Below are 15,918 nucleotides of genomic sequence, written 5' to 3' on the forward strand. Positions count from 1 at the left end.
GACCCTGAGGACAAACTTTGTTGGGAGAGGGGACATGTCTTTTAGAATTACTTTTAGCTGTCATGGGTGCGATGTTATTTCTATGGGATCCTGTAAACACTAAAATGATGATTAAGTTTCAAGATTACTGTCTGGTACAATTGTAGATAGCCTCTAAGTAGTCTGTTTTTTTTTTTTTTAAGTTTTTATTTGAAGTTCTGGCCAGAGCGTTGTAAGAAGGTGCACCATCTCAGCTAGCGAGGTTGGAATTATTTTGAGCAGTTTGTAACCCAAAACCGATCTTAAAGTGGTGCTATCAGCATCGTGACATCTATCAACCAAGTGGAATCGTTGTGGGGCCCCATCTTCTTCCTGGAAACTTTAAATATTAGTGCAGGAAAATTTATCGTTTGTTGTGAAAACATAAACATATTCATATAGACATATGCTTAATGAAAGGTGCCATAGAGACAAAGTAGGTATGGGGAGAAATAAAAGTTTCTCTATTTTTTTTTCCTTTTGTCCCATACCAGGTGGCTCCTGATATGAGACAGAGCTCTGAATTTTTCTATTAACAACATGCTTGGCTTTAGAGAAGGATAGCCACTGTCTAGCTCCAAAGCCAGATTTGATTTTGAAGTGAGTTGTGACTATCATTATACTGAGAAGTAGGGAGCTATGTATGTTTAGATAGCGAAATTTTACTCTCCAGAGGATATGGGTATCATAAGTCAGATTTCTCTTTGCTTGGTGATTCTTTCTGGATAGCTATCTCTTCTTCTTTAGGGATCTAGATGGCCAAGTTCTCTTGACTTTCTGAAGATGGGTGTATCCTGCAAAGGCAAGAACAGAACCCTGCCCCAACCCTTATGAGATTTCCTCACCACCTATAGGATTGTCATTTCTGTGGATGAGCTGTCATTTCTCTTTATCAAGAGGAGTCTCTTTTTCAAACTGAATCTTTATTAATTTTAATGATATCCATAGCTTTTCTTCTTCTGTGGAAACAAGAGCAAAACCTCTTTCCCAACGTAGCACTTCTCCTGGTTTCCATTCTGAGGTCAACACATCCTTGAAATATACTGGCTGGCTTAATTGAGGTTTTTTTTTTTTGTTGTTTTTTAAATTGTCCAGTGTCTCTCTGGGGCTGTTGTTCTCTCTCATTAGCATTAAGAAAATTAAGACTAATAAAGCATTATGTAATCTATTAATCTATTTCTGGTGGTATTTTCCATCCCTTTTTGTTTGTTTAACATATCCTTTGTAGTTTGATTTGATCTTTCTATATTATCTGACCTGTAGGATTATGTGACATACCTGTAATATGCTTTATATTACAATAAGCAAAAAACGGTTTCATTTTCTTAGGCACATATGCAGGACCATTGTCTCTATTTATTTGAGCAGGTATACCCATGATGGCCATAATTTCTAATAAATGCTTGATTACTGAACCAGCCTTTTCTGAACTCAAAGCAGTAGCCCATTGAAAACCTAAATAGGTGTCAGTGGTTTGGTGTACATACTTTAATTTTCCAAAATCTGCAAAGTGGAACACATCCATCTGCCAGATTTCATTCCTTTGAGTACCCTTTGGGTTACTTCCTGCGGGTAGCGGTGTTTGGTTATATTAAAAAAAACAAGTAGGACATCTTATAATCTCCTTAGCTTGTTGTCATGCAATAGAAAACTCCTTTTTTAAACCTTTGCTATTGACATGCTGGTTTTTTTTTTTTTATGAAGTTTTGAAGCCTTTAGCACATTTTCAATCAGTAATTGATCAATCTCTGCATTACCTGTGCTAAAGGGCCTGGCAGATCCATATGGGATTTGATGATGTGCGTTATCTGTATGGGACAAAGCCTATTCCTGATTATGTCTTGAACATAATGAAGTCAATTTTGTATCATCTGGTATAAGCTTAGTGGTTTTAATATGCAAAACAACTCTTTTGAATATTGCAAATCAGTAACTATAGTGAGAGGTTCTTTAAAATCCCTTAGTACCATGAGAATAGCATGTAATTTTGACTTTTGGGCAGACTTATAAGTGCTTTGTTTTATTTTACTTTATCTTAAGGACTATTTCTGTATTTTCTGTATCTTAAAGGTTATTGGCTAAAGGAATTTCCACAGCAACTAGTTTAATTAACAATAGCTTTCTGTTGATTATCAGTCAGATACCATTTGCCTAGCCTAGTTCTGAAGTATCGTCATGAGCTTGTCTGAAGAGCCATCCTTGTTTAGGCGATCTTATATTTCTGTCAGCATCATCAAGTGTCTTCTGTTAGAAGGTCTTCCTCTCATACCAACGTATTTCTGCCTCAGTACCTGCTCTTACGTGGTTTCAGTGGACTGGAATTCTATTCTTTTCATATTCAGACAAATGTGTAGTTTAGGTTTGCTTGCTTTTATAAATCAGCCCTCTTTCCTTTCTTCCCTTCTTCCTGCTTTTTATCTTAACAAAGCATATACACATTACATCATAAAAACAGTTCAGTGCTGGCAAAAAAGTCACCATGGCAGAATCACTCTGTTACAAGCCATTAGTAGAAAGCTTCATTTTAGTAAATTTATGGGTGTATAAACATTCTCTAACATTTGGTGTTAGAACATTTTCATCCCCCTAGAAAGATCCTTTGGAAGCTGTCTCTGCCCCCAACCCCTAACATGCTTTCTGCTTTCCATAAATGACTTTTTTGTAGATGTTTCACAGAAATCAGATCATAGCATATGTAGTTCTTTTGCACAAATGTGGTACCTTTCACTAAGCAAAACGGTGAGTCTCATCATGCTGTCACATCAGTATGTCATTCCTGTTTATTACATTCCTTATGTATATATGACTTTTAAAACATGGCCTTGTTGGCCATTTGAGTTTCACCTCTTTATCACCACAAGCAGTCATACTTCAAACATTCACTTATGAACCTTTGTATGGTCCAGTTTTCCTCATTTTTCTATGTAGACCCTAGGAATGAAGTTTCTGAGTTATAAGGTAAGTTTGTGCAAACATCTAAGAAGTCCTCCAACTATTTCCCCAAATGCCTGTGGTCTTAACAGTGTATAAAGATTCAGATTGTTCCTACCTCCATTTTCTTTTTTTTCCCTTTTGTGTGTTCATGTGTGCAAATATTTTAATCCAGAGCCATCTCTCCAGCCTCTATAATTCCTGATCTTTTTCTCCTTGTATTTTTACCTCCAGTAATTCCTAAGCTCCTCAAGGCAGAGGTGATCACGCATTTCTGAAGGTGTTGATGGAATTGTTTCTGCAGAAGCAATTTTAGTTGGGTAGCTTGTGATTGACTTTGCTGTGTTAACTCTTTTGTAAGCACTACTTTATTTTCATACTTTAAAAATACTTTGTTTTCTGGCTATCAATGTTATAAGCTATTATATTTTTATGTCACATGCCTAAGATCAGGTTTTAAAAATATGACTATAGACTTTTAGCCTTAAATAAGCATTTGTTTATTTGTTTCAAGCTATTGAACATTAAGCACACTGCCTCCTGCAACCACTCTACCACTGAGCCATGTCCCCGTACTTAGAGCACAAATAATAAAAACCCAGAGACAGATATTGGGGTTCAACCTGAAGTTCAGAAAAGCAAAGCAGCGATGCCACTAGAGAACTCTTACCTCTGTGAAATCTTCAGACTGAAAGAGAGCGAGTTTCTGTCTCATCCCACCTTATATTCCTCTCTAGTGCTGGGATTAAAGTCATGCACCACCACTACCAGGCCATTATTGTTAATAAATGTGACTGCTGGGATTAAAGGTGTGTGTAACCACTGCCTAGTCTGTATGGCTGACTAGTGTGACTGTTTTGTATTCTGATCTTCAGGCAAGCTTTATTTATTAAAATATAAATGAAATACCAGTATATTTCCCCTTTTTGTCTAAAATAAAAAAGCTATAACTAATATAAGAAAAACTAGATACAGTAAGTATAACTGTATACAATATATACAAGCAGTAAATACATCAACAATATCTAGTCCATTTATATTTTACAAATTCAAAGAAAAAATTCCATATCTATCCTGTCTTGATGAGTCCAAAGTCTTGTACCTAATTTACTTTCTTTTATAACTTTCTGCATCTGGAAAACAAGGAAAACAATAATTATCTAGTCTTCAACTCCCTCAGAGACCCAAGAATGAAATAATATTAACTGAATAAGCAGGAAGTGCAGGCAAGCAACTTTCAAAAAATGTGATAAATGACAGAAACAGCTAGCTGCCTGGACAGTCACCCAAAGTTCCTCTGCAACGTTAAGAACATCCATCTTCAACCTACAGGCCTGTCGTATCTGACAGACCTTTCTGTGAAGCAGGATATTCTGAAGAGCTGTCCTGCCTTGTCTTGACAGTGTTTAGCAGACACTCTCTTTTGTGTCCTGCTTGTCCAATTAGGACATATTGTTAGCAGTTGAGACACGGATGTTTTCTTGTCCAGTTACTTAATTTTGCCACAAAGGAAGTAAATTCCATGTGAAGTTTCTTCAGTTCCCATTATCTTCTCTGAAGTAGATTGGTGCTACCAGGAGCACACATGTCTCATTGTTATGAAAAAAAGAGCCTATGTTATTAAAACATCTTAAATGCCTTATTCTATAGATTGCTGAAGTGTTTGAAGATGACATGTCTATCTAAAATAAATCTGTTTGATCTTGAAAACATACCTTGTATGACTACCAGAAAGATTATAATAGATTTTAACTACTAATCTGCATTTTTTATCCTAAATAGTTGGTAATAATAATTTTTAAGGACTAGAAATTTGCATACATTGTTAAATGAGCCGTATAGGTGCAATACCTTGAACAAGAGTAAAAATATATGTAACAGTATGTTCTAATAAAACAATCTCAGATTTGTATCAATATACAAAATTTGTATACAATATACAAAAATCCAATCCAGTGTAAAACCTTTAAAACTTTTAGTTGCTATTTAAAAGGAAATTCAGTAATCTTTTTATCTATGTCCTCCCTGTTTTCTTTTCAGAGTAGATTCAATAATATACCCTTTTATCCTATCATATCTGTATCCCCCTTTTTCTTCTCAAACAAGAATCCTGAATCTAATCTCCTTTGTTCAACTCTCCTCCTGAATGTAACTAGTAACAACTGGTAATTTCCCCTACCCAAACAATGACAAATATCCATAACCCATTGAACGACCAAAACTCCCCCATCCTACTTCTCGGGAATGTGGGCATTGTATTCTTAAATTTACTTTCTGCTGTCTGAGGGTCTTCGATATCTTTAAGAGATCCTGAAAAGAAAAATTGGGTTTAATTTTCAAGTCCTGGAAGAGGTAGTTTTATCATTTGTTGTCTAATATCTGCATAATGGGAAAAGGTAAGACTTACCTCAAGTCCTGGGTAAAGTAGTCTGTGAGACTGGATCATCTCAGCTAGACACCTCAAAATTGCTCTGAGCAGTTTTTAATCCAACACTGGTGGTATTTTTCAACTTAGTGGTGTTTTCTTGGTCTTGAAGGAATCATTGTGGGGCACAGTCCTCCTTTTAGAGACTTCAAAGGTCATTGTTAGGCATCCTCATGGTTCACTGCCGAAAACTGACAGAGACTAGGCATAAACCTTTAATCCCAGCACTCGGCAGGCAGAGGCAGGTGGATCTCTGAGTTCAAGGCCAGTCTGGTCTACAAGAGCTAGTTCCAGGGTTCCAAGACAGGCTCCAAGACAGGGGAAACCCTCTCTTGAAAAAACAAACAAAAAGATAAATAAATAAAAAACTGAAAGAGACTCAGACCCGAAATCATGTACAGGAAGATAGATTTCTTAGCTGGGTGCCTTTATTCTCCTGAAAAGACAGAAACAAACCCTTCCCCAACCCTAATTTTGGGGAGATTCTCTTTTGGCAAATTATATTTGATCAAATGGAAAACATTTGTTTTATACATTAGTTTAGATTAAATGATCATGCTGTTTGATAAACTTTCCTCTCCTAATTAAGAGGTGTCTCGTGTTCAAATTGAACACTGTATGATTTTCTTTGGGTTCACCTTCTTATTTAGCTTCTCTAGGATCATGAATTATAGGCCCAATGTCCGTTATTTATGGCTAGAATCCACTAATGAGTGAGTACATACCATATTCATCTTTGTGGGTCTGGGTTATCTCACTCAGGATAGTGTTTTCTATTTCCATCCATTTGTATGCAAAATTCAAGATGTCATTGTTTTTTTACCGCTGAGTAAAACTCTAAAGTGTATATGTTCCACACCTTCTTTATCCATTCTTCTATTGAGGGGAACCTAGGTTGTTTCCAGGTTCTGGCTATTACAAATAGTGCTACTATGAACATAGTTGAACAAATGCTTTTGTAGTATGATTGGGCATCTCTTGGGTATATTCTCAAGAGTGGAGTTGCTGGATCCTGAGGTAGGTTGACTCCCAGTTTCCTGAGAAACCGCCACACTGATTTCCAAAGTGGTTGCACAAGTTTGCATTCCCACCAGCAATGGATGAGTGTTCTCCTTACTCCACATCCTCTCCAGCAAAGGCTGTCATTGGTGTTTTTGATTTTAGCTATTTTAACAGGTGTAAGATGGTATCTCAAAGTTGTTTTGATTTGCATTTCCTTGATCGCTAAGACCTTAAGTGTCTTTTGGCCATTTGAATTTCTTCTGTTGAGGATTCTCTGTTCAGTTCAGTGTCCCATTTTTTAATGGGGTTAATTAGAGTTTTAATGTCTAGTTTCTTGAGTTCTTTATATATTTTGGAGATCAGACCTTTGTCTGATGCGAGGTTGGTGAAGATCTCCCAATCAATTGGTTGCCTTTTTGTGTTAATGAGAGTGTCCTTTGCTTTACAGAAGTTTTTCAGTTTCAGGAGGTCCCATTTATTCATTGTTGCTCTTATTGTCTGTGCTACTGGGGTTCTATGTAGGAAGTGGTCTCTTGTGCCCATGTGTTGCAGACTACTTCCCGCTTTCTCTTTTATCAGGTTCAGTGTGGTCAGATTAATACTGAAGTCTTTAATCCATTTGGACTTGAGTTTTGTGCATGGTGATAGATGTGGATCTATTTTCTTTCTTCTACAGGTTGACATCCAGTTATGCCAGCACCATTTGTTAAAGATGCTTTCTTTCTTCCATTGTATAATTTTAGCTCCTTTGTCAAAAATCAGGTGTTCATAGATTTGTGGATTAATATCTTGGCCTTTGATTCGATTCCATTGGTCAACATCTCTGTTTTTGTGCCAATACCAAGCAGTTTTCATTACTGTAGCTCTGTAATAGAGCTTGAAGTCAGGGGTGGTAATGCCTCCGGAAGTACTTTTATTGTATAGGATGGTTTTGGCTATCCTGGGTTTTTTGATTTTCCATATAAAGTTGATTATTGGTCTCTCAAGGTCTGTGAAGAATTTTGTTGAGATTTTGATGGAGATTGCATTGAATCTATAGATTGCTTTTGGTAGAATTGCCATTTTTACTATGTTGATCCTCCCAATCCAAGAGCATGGGAGATCCTTCCATTTTCTGGTATCCTCTTCAATTTCTTTCTTAAAAGCCTCAAAGTTCTTGTCAAATAGATCTTTCACTTCCTTGGTTAGAATTACCCCAAGATACTTTATGCTGTTTGTGGCTATCGTGAAAGGTGATGTTTCTCTGATTTCCCTCTCTGCTTCTTTGTTCTGTGTGTTCTTCAGTTTATTTATATGATGGATTACGTTGATAGATTTTCGTATATTGAACCAGCCCTGCCTCACTGGGGTGAAGCTTACTTGATCATAATGTATACTTTTTTGGATGTGTTCTTGGATATGGTTTGCTAGAATTTTACTGGAATTTTTGCATCGATGTTCATGAATGAGATTGGTCTGTAATTCTCTTTCTTGGTTAAGTCTTTCTGTGGTTTTGGTATCAGGGTGACTGTAGGTAGCTTCATGAAAGGAGTTAGGCAATGACTCCTCTGTTTCTATTTTGTTAAACACATTAAGGAGTATAGGTATTAACTCTTCTTGAAAGTTCTGGTAGAATTCTGCATTGAAACCATTTGGTCCAGGGCTTTTTTTTATAGGGAGGTTTCTTATGACAGCTTTTATTTCCTCATGACTTACAGGTCTATTTAAACTGCTTACCTGGTCTTGACTTAATTTTGGTATATGGTATTTATCTTAAAAAGTGTCCATTTCTTTCACATTTTCCATTTTTGTGGCATACAGGCTTTTGTAATAAGATCTAATGATTCTCTGAATTTCCTCTGTGTCTGTGGTTATGTTCCCCTTTTAATTTCTGATCCTGCTAATTTGCGTGTTCTCTCTCTGGCCTTTGATTAGTTTGGATAGGTGTTCGTCAATCTTGTTGATTTTTCTCCAGGAACCAGCTTTTTGTTTCATTAATTCTTTGGATTGTTTTCTGTGTTTCAATTTTGTTGATTTCAGCCCTCAGTTTGATTATTTCCAGTCTTCTACTCCTTCTGGGTGAATCTGCTTTTTTTTTTTTCTAGAGCTTTCAGGTGTGCTGTTAAGTCTCTAATGTGTGCTTTCTCCGTTTTCTTTATGTGGGCACTTAGTGCTATGAACTTTCCTCTTAGCACTGCTTTCATACTGTCCCATAGGTTTGGGTATGTTGTGTCTTTATTTTCGTTGAATTCAAGGAAGACTTTAATTTCTTTCTTTCTTTCTTCCTTGACCTAGGGTTGGTTCAGTAGTTGACTGTTGAGTTTCCATGAGTTTCTAGGCTTTCTGGGGTTAGAATTGTCATTGAATTCTAACTTTATTTCATGGTGATCCGATAGTACACAGGTGGTTACTACAATTTCTTTGTATCTATGGATGTTTGCTTTGTTACCAATTATGTGATCAATTTTTGAGAAGGTTCCATGAGATGCTGAGAAGAAGGTATAATCTTTTCTGTTTGCGTGGAATGTTCTATAGATGACTGTTAGGTCCATTTGGTTCATTATATCTGTTAGTTCTTTTATTTTTCTGTTAAGTTTCTGTCTGATTGACCTCTCCATTGGTGAGAGAGGAGTGTTGAAATCACCCACTGTTAGAGTGTGGGGTTTGATGTATGCTTTGAGTTCTAGTAATGTTTCTTTTACAAAAGTGGGTGCTTTTATATTAGGGGCATAAATATTCAGGATTGAGACTTCCTCCTGACAAATTGTTCCTGTTGTGAGTATAAAGTGTCCAATTCCATCTCTCCCGATTGATTTTAGTTTGAAACCAATTTTGTTAGATATTAGTATAGCCACACCTGCTTGTTTCTTTGGTCCATTTGATTGGAAAACCTTTTCCCAACCCTTTACTCTGAGGTAGTGTCTGTCTTTGAGTTTGAGGTATGTTTCTGGTAAGCAGCAGAATGTTGGATCCTGATTTCGTATCCATTCTCTTAACCTGTGCCTTTTTATTGGTGAATTGAGTCCATTGATATTAAGTGATATTAATGACCAGTGGTTGTTAACTCTGGTTATTTTTTTCTGGTGGTAGTGTTTGTGTGTTTCCCTTCTTTGAGTTGTGCTGGTGGAGGGTTGTCAGATGCTTGTGTTATTATGGGTGTTGTTGGCTTCCTTGGTTTGTGATTTTCCTTCTAGTATTTTATGTAAGGCTGGGTTTGTGACTGCGTATTGTTTAAATCTGTTTTTGTCCTGAAATATCTTGTTTTCTCCATCGATGGTGAATGCAGGCTTTGCTGGGTATAATGGTCTGGGCTTTCATCCATGGTCTCTTAGTGTCTGCAGCACACCTATCCAAGACCTTCTGACTTTCATGGTTTCCATTGAGAAGTCAGGTGTAATTATGATAGGTTTCCCTTTATATGTTACTTGACCTTTTTCTCTTGCAACTCTTCATATTCATTCTTTATTCTGTATGTTTTGTGTTTTGATTATTATATGGTGAGGGGATGCTGTTTTTTTTGTTTGTTTGTTTGGTTTTTTTTTTTTTGATCCAGTCTATTTGGTGTTCTGTATGCTTCTTGTACCTTCATAGGAATATCCTTCTTTAGCTTGGGAAAGTTTTCTTCTATAAGTATGTTGAATATATTTTCTGAGCCTTTGAGCTGTAAATCTCCTTCTTCTACTCCTATTGTTCTTAGTTTTGGTCTTTTCAAGGTGTCCCAGATCTCCTGTATGTTTTGTGTCAAGAATTTGTTGGATTTGTTTTGTTCTTTAATCAGTGAGTTTATTTCCTCTATAGTATCTTCAGTGTCTCAGATTCTTTCTTCTATCTCTTGTATTCTGTTGGTAATACTTGTCTCTGTAGTTCCTGTTCATTTACCCAAATTTTCCATATACAGCCTTCCCTCGGTTTGTGTTTTCTTCATTACCTCCATTTCATTTTTTACGTCTTGAACTGTTTCCCTTACCTGTTTGATTGCTTTTTCTTGGTTTTCTTGGTTATCTTTGAGAGATTTATTCATTTCCTCTACCTTTTTGTTTGTCATCTCCATTTCTTTACGGCAGTTTTCCATCTCCTGTTTAAGTTCCTCTATTATTTTCATAAAGGTCCGTTTAAAGTCAATTTCTTGTATTTCTTATGGAGTGGGGTCTTCAGTTCTTCTTGTTGCGTGATCCCTGGATTCTGGAGATGTCATGTTGCCTTTCAGGTTGTTGGAAGAATTCTTGCATTGGCGCCTGCCCATCTCTTCCTTCAAATGCAGCCAAGAGAGTCTTGGTGTCTTGGTCCAATCTTTGCTGTTACTGACTCTCTGGGTGGAGCTCCTCAGTGCAGGTACAGGAACTGTTCCTGTCTGGATGGAACTTCTCAGCACCGAAACAGGGACTCCTGGTAGTCCAAGGACCCTGCAGACAAAGGGCGGCTGCATGGTTGGGTAGGGTCCAGTGGAACACAGAAGACCCTGCAGCGGAGGCTGAAGGTGCCCTGCACTCCCTTGCAGGGACCTTCCGGCTGCCTGACCTGCAGACACTCACTCCTCTGGGTGGGTCGCCTTAGTGCAGGAGCAGGAACTGTTCCTGGGCCAAGGACTTTGCAGACCATAGGGCAGGTTTGGGGGAGGCAGGGTCGTGTGTAACAGTGAAGCCCCTGCAGCAGGGGCTGGGGGGAGGCTGTTCTCGATTCTGGGACAGTCTGCCCCAGGGATGGCTCACACTCAGCCGTCTGGATGGAACTCCTCAGCACAGAAACAGGGATGCCTGGTAGTTCCAGGACTCCACAGCCAAATGGGCAGTCGTGGAAGGTGGGCAGGGTCGAGAGGAACACAGAAGACCCTGCAGCAGAAGCTCTATATCAGTTGTTCTAAAGCCTGAAGTTTCTCTGTTGTTAAAGGCCATTGCACAACCCATGTTTTTCTGTCAAACATGTTAAAGATAGGGCTCTTGGGGCCTTTGAAAGATCAGCTGCTGTTGTGCCTTCTTTTCTATTGTTGTTGTTGTTTCCTTTTCTTCTCTCTCTGTTTTTTTTTGTTTGATTTTTAAAGATTTATTTATTTATTAAGCATACAATGTACTACTGGCATTGAAGGCAGCAGGTCTCATCACAGATGGTTGTGAGCCACCATGTGGTTCCTGGGAATTGAACTCAGGACCTCTGGAAGAACAGCCAGTGCTCTTAACCTCTGAGCCGTCTCTCCAGCCCTGTGCCTTGTTCTTATACAATTTGAATGGTCAGTAACTGTTCTTTACAAAACATTCTAATATTTTTTTTCCAGAAACATACATTAATTTATGTTTTGTTTCCAAGATTGGGAGAATGTTAATCTAAGTATTCCGTTGCTGTAACAAATCACGACCTGAAAATTCATTGCTGTTAGCCACGTATGGTTTTAATATTCATCTCTGTCCTTCTGGCCCTGTACATTTGACTTTTCTCATTCTCTGCTTTACCTGAGGTAAAGTTCTGATCCCTAAACACTGAACATTTGCATCCTGAAGAGGCCAATTTGGATGCCAAGATTCTGATGAAATTATTTTTACATCTGCTCCCATGTCTACCAGACCTTCAATGATAACGTCATTTATTCATATTTTTAATTTTGGTCTTTGTTCATTCATAGAAGTTTGTCAGAATGCTTGATTTAGGGTTTATTCTGAATTTTTTGTTCTCTCTATAGCTGTTCTATTATCTAGAGCAGTATGGTTTCTTACAATAGGCATTAGGTTCTTTAATTGCTCCAGGAAGAAGTTTCCTCTGTGATGGCAGGAAATGACTGAACCAGAATTGGCACAGGGGCTTGCAAGAGATCCCTCAAGGAGTTTTCTGATGACAGAGGATTACCTTGAATATTCCTTGTTGACCTGCATTGCTAGTTATATGTCTGCCTTTGGTACATTTTCCTCATAATCCAGAAGGATTATTCTTTTTTAAAAAAAAAATTGTTTCTAGGAACACCCTGTCTACAGTCCCTTTTAAACTGACCTTGTTTGCCACAGTTATAACACTTGACATTTTGGTTTTTCCTCAAACCTCTGAAAATCACTTTTCCTATCCTTGTATCATCATGGTCATGAGATTCAATATTACTTGTATCTTGAATCCATTCCTCCAAAGATTTTGACCTTACTTTTAACAGCCTAATTATTTTTTTCCCAGAGGTTTAATTATTGTTTGCCTAGCTTCTGAATTTGGTATCATTCTATTTACTGCTGAAGTCAATCTATGTACAGAATCTGTAAAGACTTCCTTTGGGCCCTGTTTAACTTTTGTAAATGACTCAATTTTCTTTCCTATTTCTCCAATTCTCTTCCAAGCATCCAAAGCTGCCGTGTGGCATAAATCCAGGGTGTGGTCATCATATACAGCTTGCCTTTATGATATGACTATTATCATAATCTCCAAGAATTTGATCGGGAGATTTCCATACTTTTAGCTTTAATATGTTTTTCAATAATTGTAACCTCTTCTCTGAACCCGGTAATCCATTATAATTGTGGACCAGGCTCTAAAACACCTGTGTCCAATTCTATCCAGTCTTTAGGGATAATTCTATTACAAACTGATCATAAATTCAACATCTGCTTCACAAAAGGAGAATGCATGCTATATGAGACTATTGCTTCCTTGAATCTCCTTAAAGCTAACATTGGCACGGTAGTCCACTTAGCTGTAACAGAGTCTCTGCCCTTTGGCAGTTCCTATTAGGTTACTGGATATATTAAGGTTGGTTGTTTTAAAACCTTAGTCTGTTTCTCTCTGTTCTTACAATGCAGCACTGAAATTGGTTCTCCATTAAAGTCCTCTGTCTGTATATGAATATATCTGTGATCTGTTTTATTAGGTTTTTCTAAGATCTGTATCTTAGTACTCTTATTAACCAAGACTTTTAGTAATAAGACAAAAATGATGAAACTGATAATATTTACAGTTGACATTATATAAATCCCCATCTAAATTAGATATTCTCTCATTTTATTCTTTCATTTTCAAATTGTCTAACATATTATCATACAGAGACCCAAATTCCTCCATTGTAATTATTTTTCCCATTTTCTGACATGGATAAAAAACTCTCTTTTAAGTAATTTCTCTGTTTAAGAATTCCCAATTGTCTTATTAAATCTGCCAACGATGTTGATGAAGATGTGGGGCTTATTTCTGCTGCATAGAACAGCAAAAGCCTGACTGGATTTCAGGGCAGCTACCTTGTTTGGCAGCAGCCTGAGAGGGGGGTTCAGGGAGAGCCCACAGTCCAAGGTGGGGAGAGAGAGGGAGAGAGCACTGGCTGTCTGAAAAGCGATCGGGGATTGCTTGGAAAAAGCACCTGTGGTGGGGTACTTGCTGAAGGCAGAACCGACTAGTCTAGGGTGCATGAGTACTGTGGTGTTTTTAACCCAGGTGCTTCTGGAGTTTGAGTGGCATCTGGAGATTGTTTCAGAGCGACTACAATAGGAAAATCCCAAGAGGCTTGGGGAAAAAAGAAAAGAAAGCCTAAATTGGTGGGACTGGAGCCATCTGAGGCAGCTCCAATGGGAGCCCCACATGCAGCTCTGGCCAGTGCTGTGGCTAGAAAGCCACAAGCAAAGGGCTTTTTTTGTGATTCTTACTCCAAATGTTGGGTGCCAAAATGTAGCACAAATAATAAAAACCCAGAGACAGATATTGGAGTTCTACCTGAAGATCAGAGAAGCAAAGCAGCCAAGCCACTAGAGAACTCTTACCTCTCTGTAAAAACTACAGACTGAAAGAGAGCAAGTTCCTGTCTCATCCTGCCTTATATTCCTCTCTAGTGCAGGATTAAAGGTGTGAACCAAAAGTGCCAGGCTTATATTGCTACCAAGTGTGGCTACTTGGATATAAGATGTGTGCCACCACTGCCTAGTCTGTATGGCTGACTAGTGTGACTGTCTTGCATTCTGATCTTCAGACAAGCTTTATTTATTAAAATATACATGAAATATCACTACTCATCTTGGCCTACTTTGTTCCTCTGTAACAAGATATATATGTCTTTCTAAAAGTGACTTGCTACACAATACCACATGGGGCTTATGAGACATGAGAGATTATTGTAACAATTTTTTTCAAACAGGTTTTATTTTTTTGGATAGAATTCCAAGAAATGTCTGGTAGAGTTGTACAGACTAGAAACACCCGAGAGGTTTAGCAAATGTGTACTTTTGTCTGGAAAAGATGTGTGGTTTCTCGGACTTGTGAAAGTTGTAATTTGTGAGGTCCTGTAATGTGATGGTAGGATGGAAATTACAGTGCCAGATAAGCATGGGTGTGGGGACAACAGACAGTGCAGCCCAGTGGTTAGCAGATACCTGAGGCTTATGCGTTCCTGTGTTTTATTATCTTGTACTAATGTATTTTTGTGCCACTTAAACAGCTTGGTGCATTTTGCTTGCAGTTTTTTTGCATTTACCTATCAGGTTTTGCATGTGACATCTACAAATAGAAAACTGACAATCATATTATACTTAAATTACCCCAAGATTTATCAGAATGTAGAGGAACAAGTTCATTCCTTGTTCATTATAAAATCTAAAAACAGATTTTATAGAATCTACTGTATAGTAAGTACACATTTTGAAGGTAGGGATGAGCTCATTTATCAGAGAGCATGTCATTGCCTGCCTTTTCTTCACAAGATTCACATTACATTTCTCAGAAGTTCAAATGATCGCTGATATTGTTTTTATAGGAAACTACATTCTGAATTATGTGGCATCACAACCTAAGCTGGCTCCCTTTGCCATTCAAGCTCTTATTCAAGTCATTGCTAAAATCACTAAGCTGGGGTGGTTTGAAGTTCAGAAAGACGAGTTTGTTTTCAGAGACATAATTGCTGATGTGAAGAGATTCCTTCAGGTAAGATGGTCCTGGTTATCACCGTAATACAATGTTGCAACTTGCTTTGGTTGTGTAAAATACTGCTTAGAGCTACTTGGTTTCCTTTGTAGTGACATTCTTGTCATTTATTATTTGTCATTTGGAACCTTTATTATGTATTGTTATGAATCGTGCTGTACCAGAAGAATAAAAATAATTATTGCTTTTAAATATGTTATGTTTGTGTATACATATGCAAACAACATGTATATGTGTGTTTATATTATATAAGCATTTTATATGATATATATTTGATATATATGATATATGATATCATATAAAATGCTTGTATTATATATATGATATGTGTATCATATATATATCTGTCCTGGAACTCACTTTGTAGAGCAGGCTGGCCCTGAACTCAGAAATCCACCTGCCTCTGCTTCTTGAGGGCTGGTATTAAAGACATGTGATGCCATCGCCTGGCTTATAATGCTTATAATAATAGTTACCTGGTTCTCATAATAGTCCTAGAAAGTGGGTTTCATTGTACAAATGAAAAAAACCTGATTTTGTAAAGCATAACTGGTACTCCAACAAATCTTTTGACAGTATTTTTATTACACATCACATCAACTATAATATTTTTCTGAGGAATGTTTTCAAGTGAATCAGTAAATCATAGCACATGATGTAAATATAAGTAATAGGTAAATCATATATTTCATCCC

At 37.5% G+C, this 15,918-nt stretch overlaps 1 protein-coding gene across 3 annotated transcripts in view; it reads left to right on the forward strand.

Moving 5' to 3' along the window:
• The window catches only part of Ranbp17 (RAN binding protein 17), a 328,128-nt gene that overhangs the window by 19,882 nt on the left and 292,328 nt on the right, over nucleotides 1-15,918 (forward strand). For all 3 annotated transcript variants that reach the window (XM_085694844.2, XM_085694845.2, XM_085694846.2), the window contains one exon: nucleotides 15,057-15,223. In XM_085694844.2, coding sequence (XP_085550970.1) covers nucleotides 15,057-15,223 — 167 coding nt within the window. The remainder of the gene's footprint in view (nucleotides 1-15,056; nucleotides 15,224-15,918) is intronic.

This window comes from Myodes glareolus, chromosome 9 (genome assembly GCF_982192425.1).
Source record: "Myodes glareolus chromosome 9, mMyoGla1.1, whole genome shotgun sequence".
NCBI lineage: Eukaryota > Metazoa > Chordata > Mammalia > Rodentia > Cricetidae > Myodes > Myodes glareolus.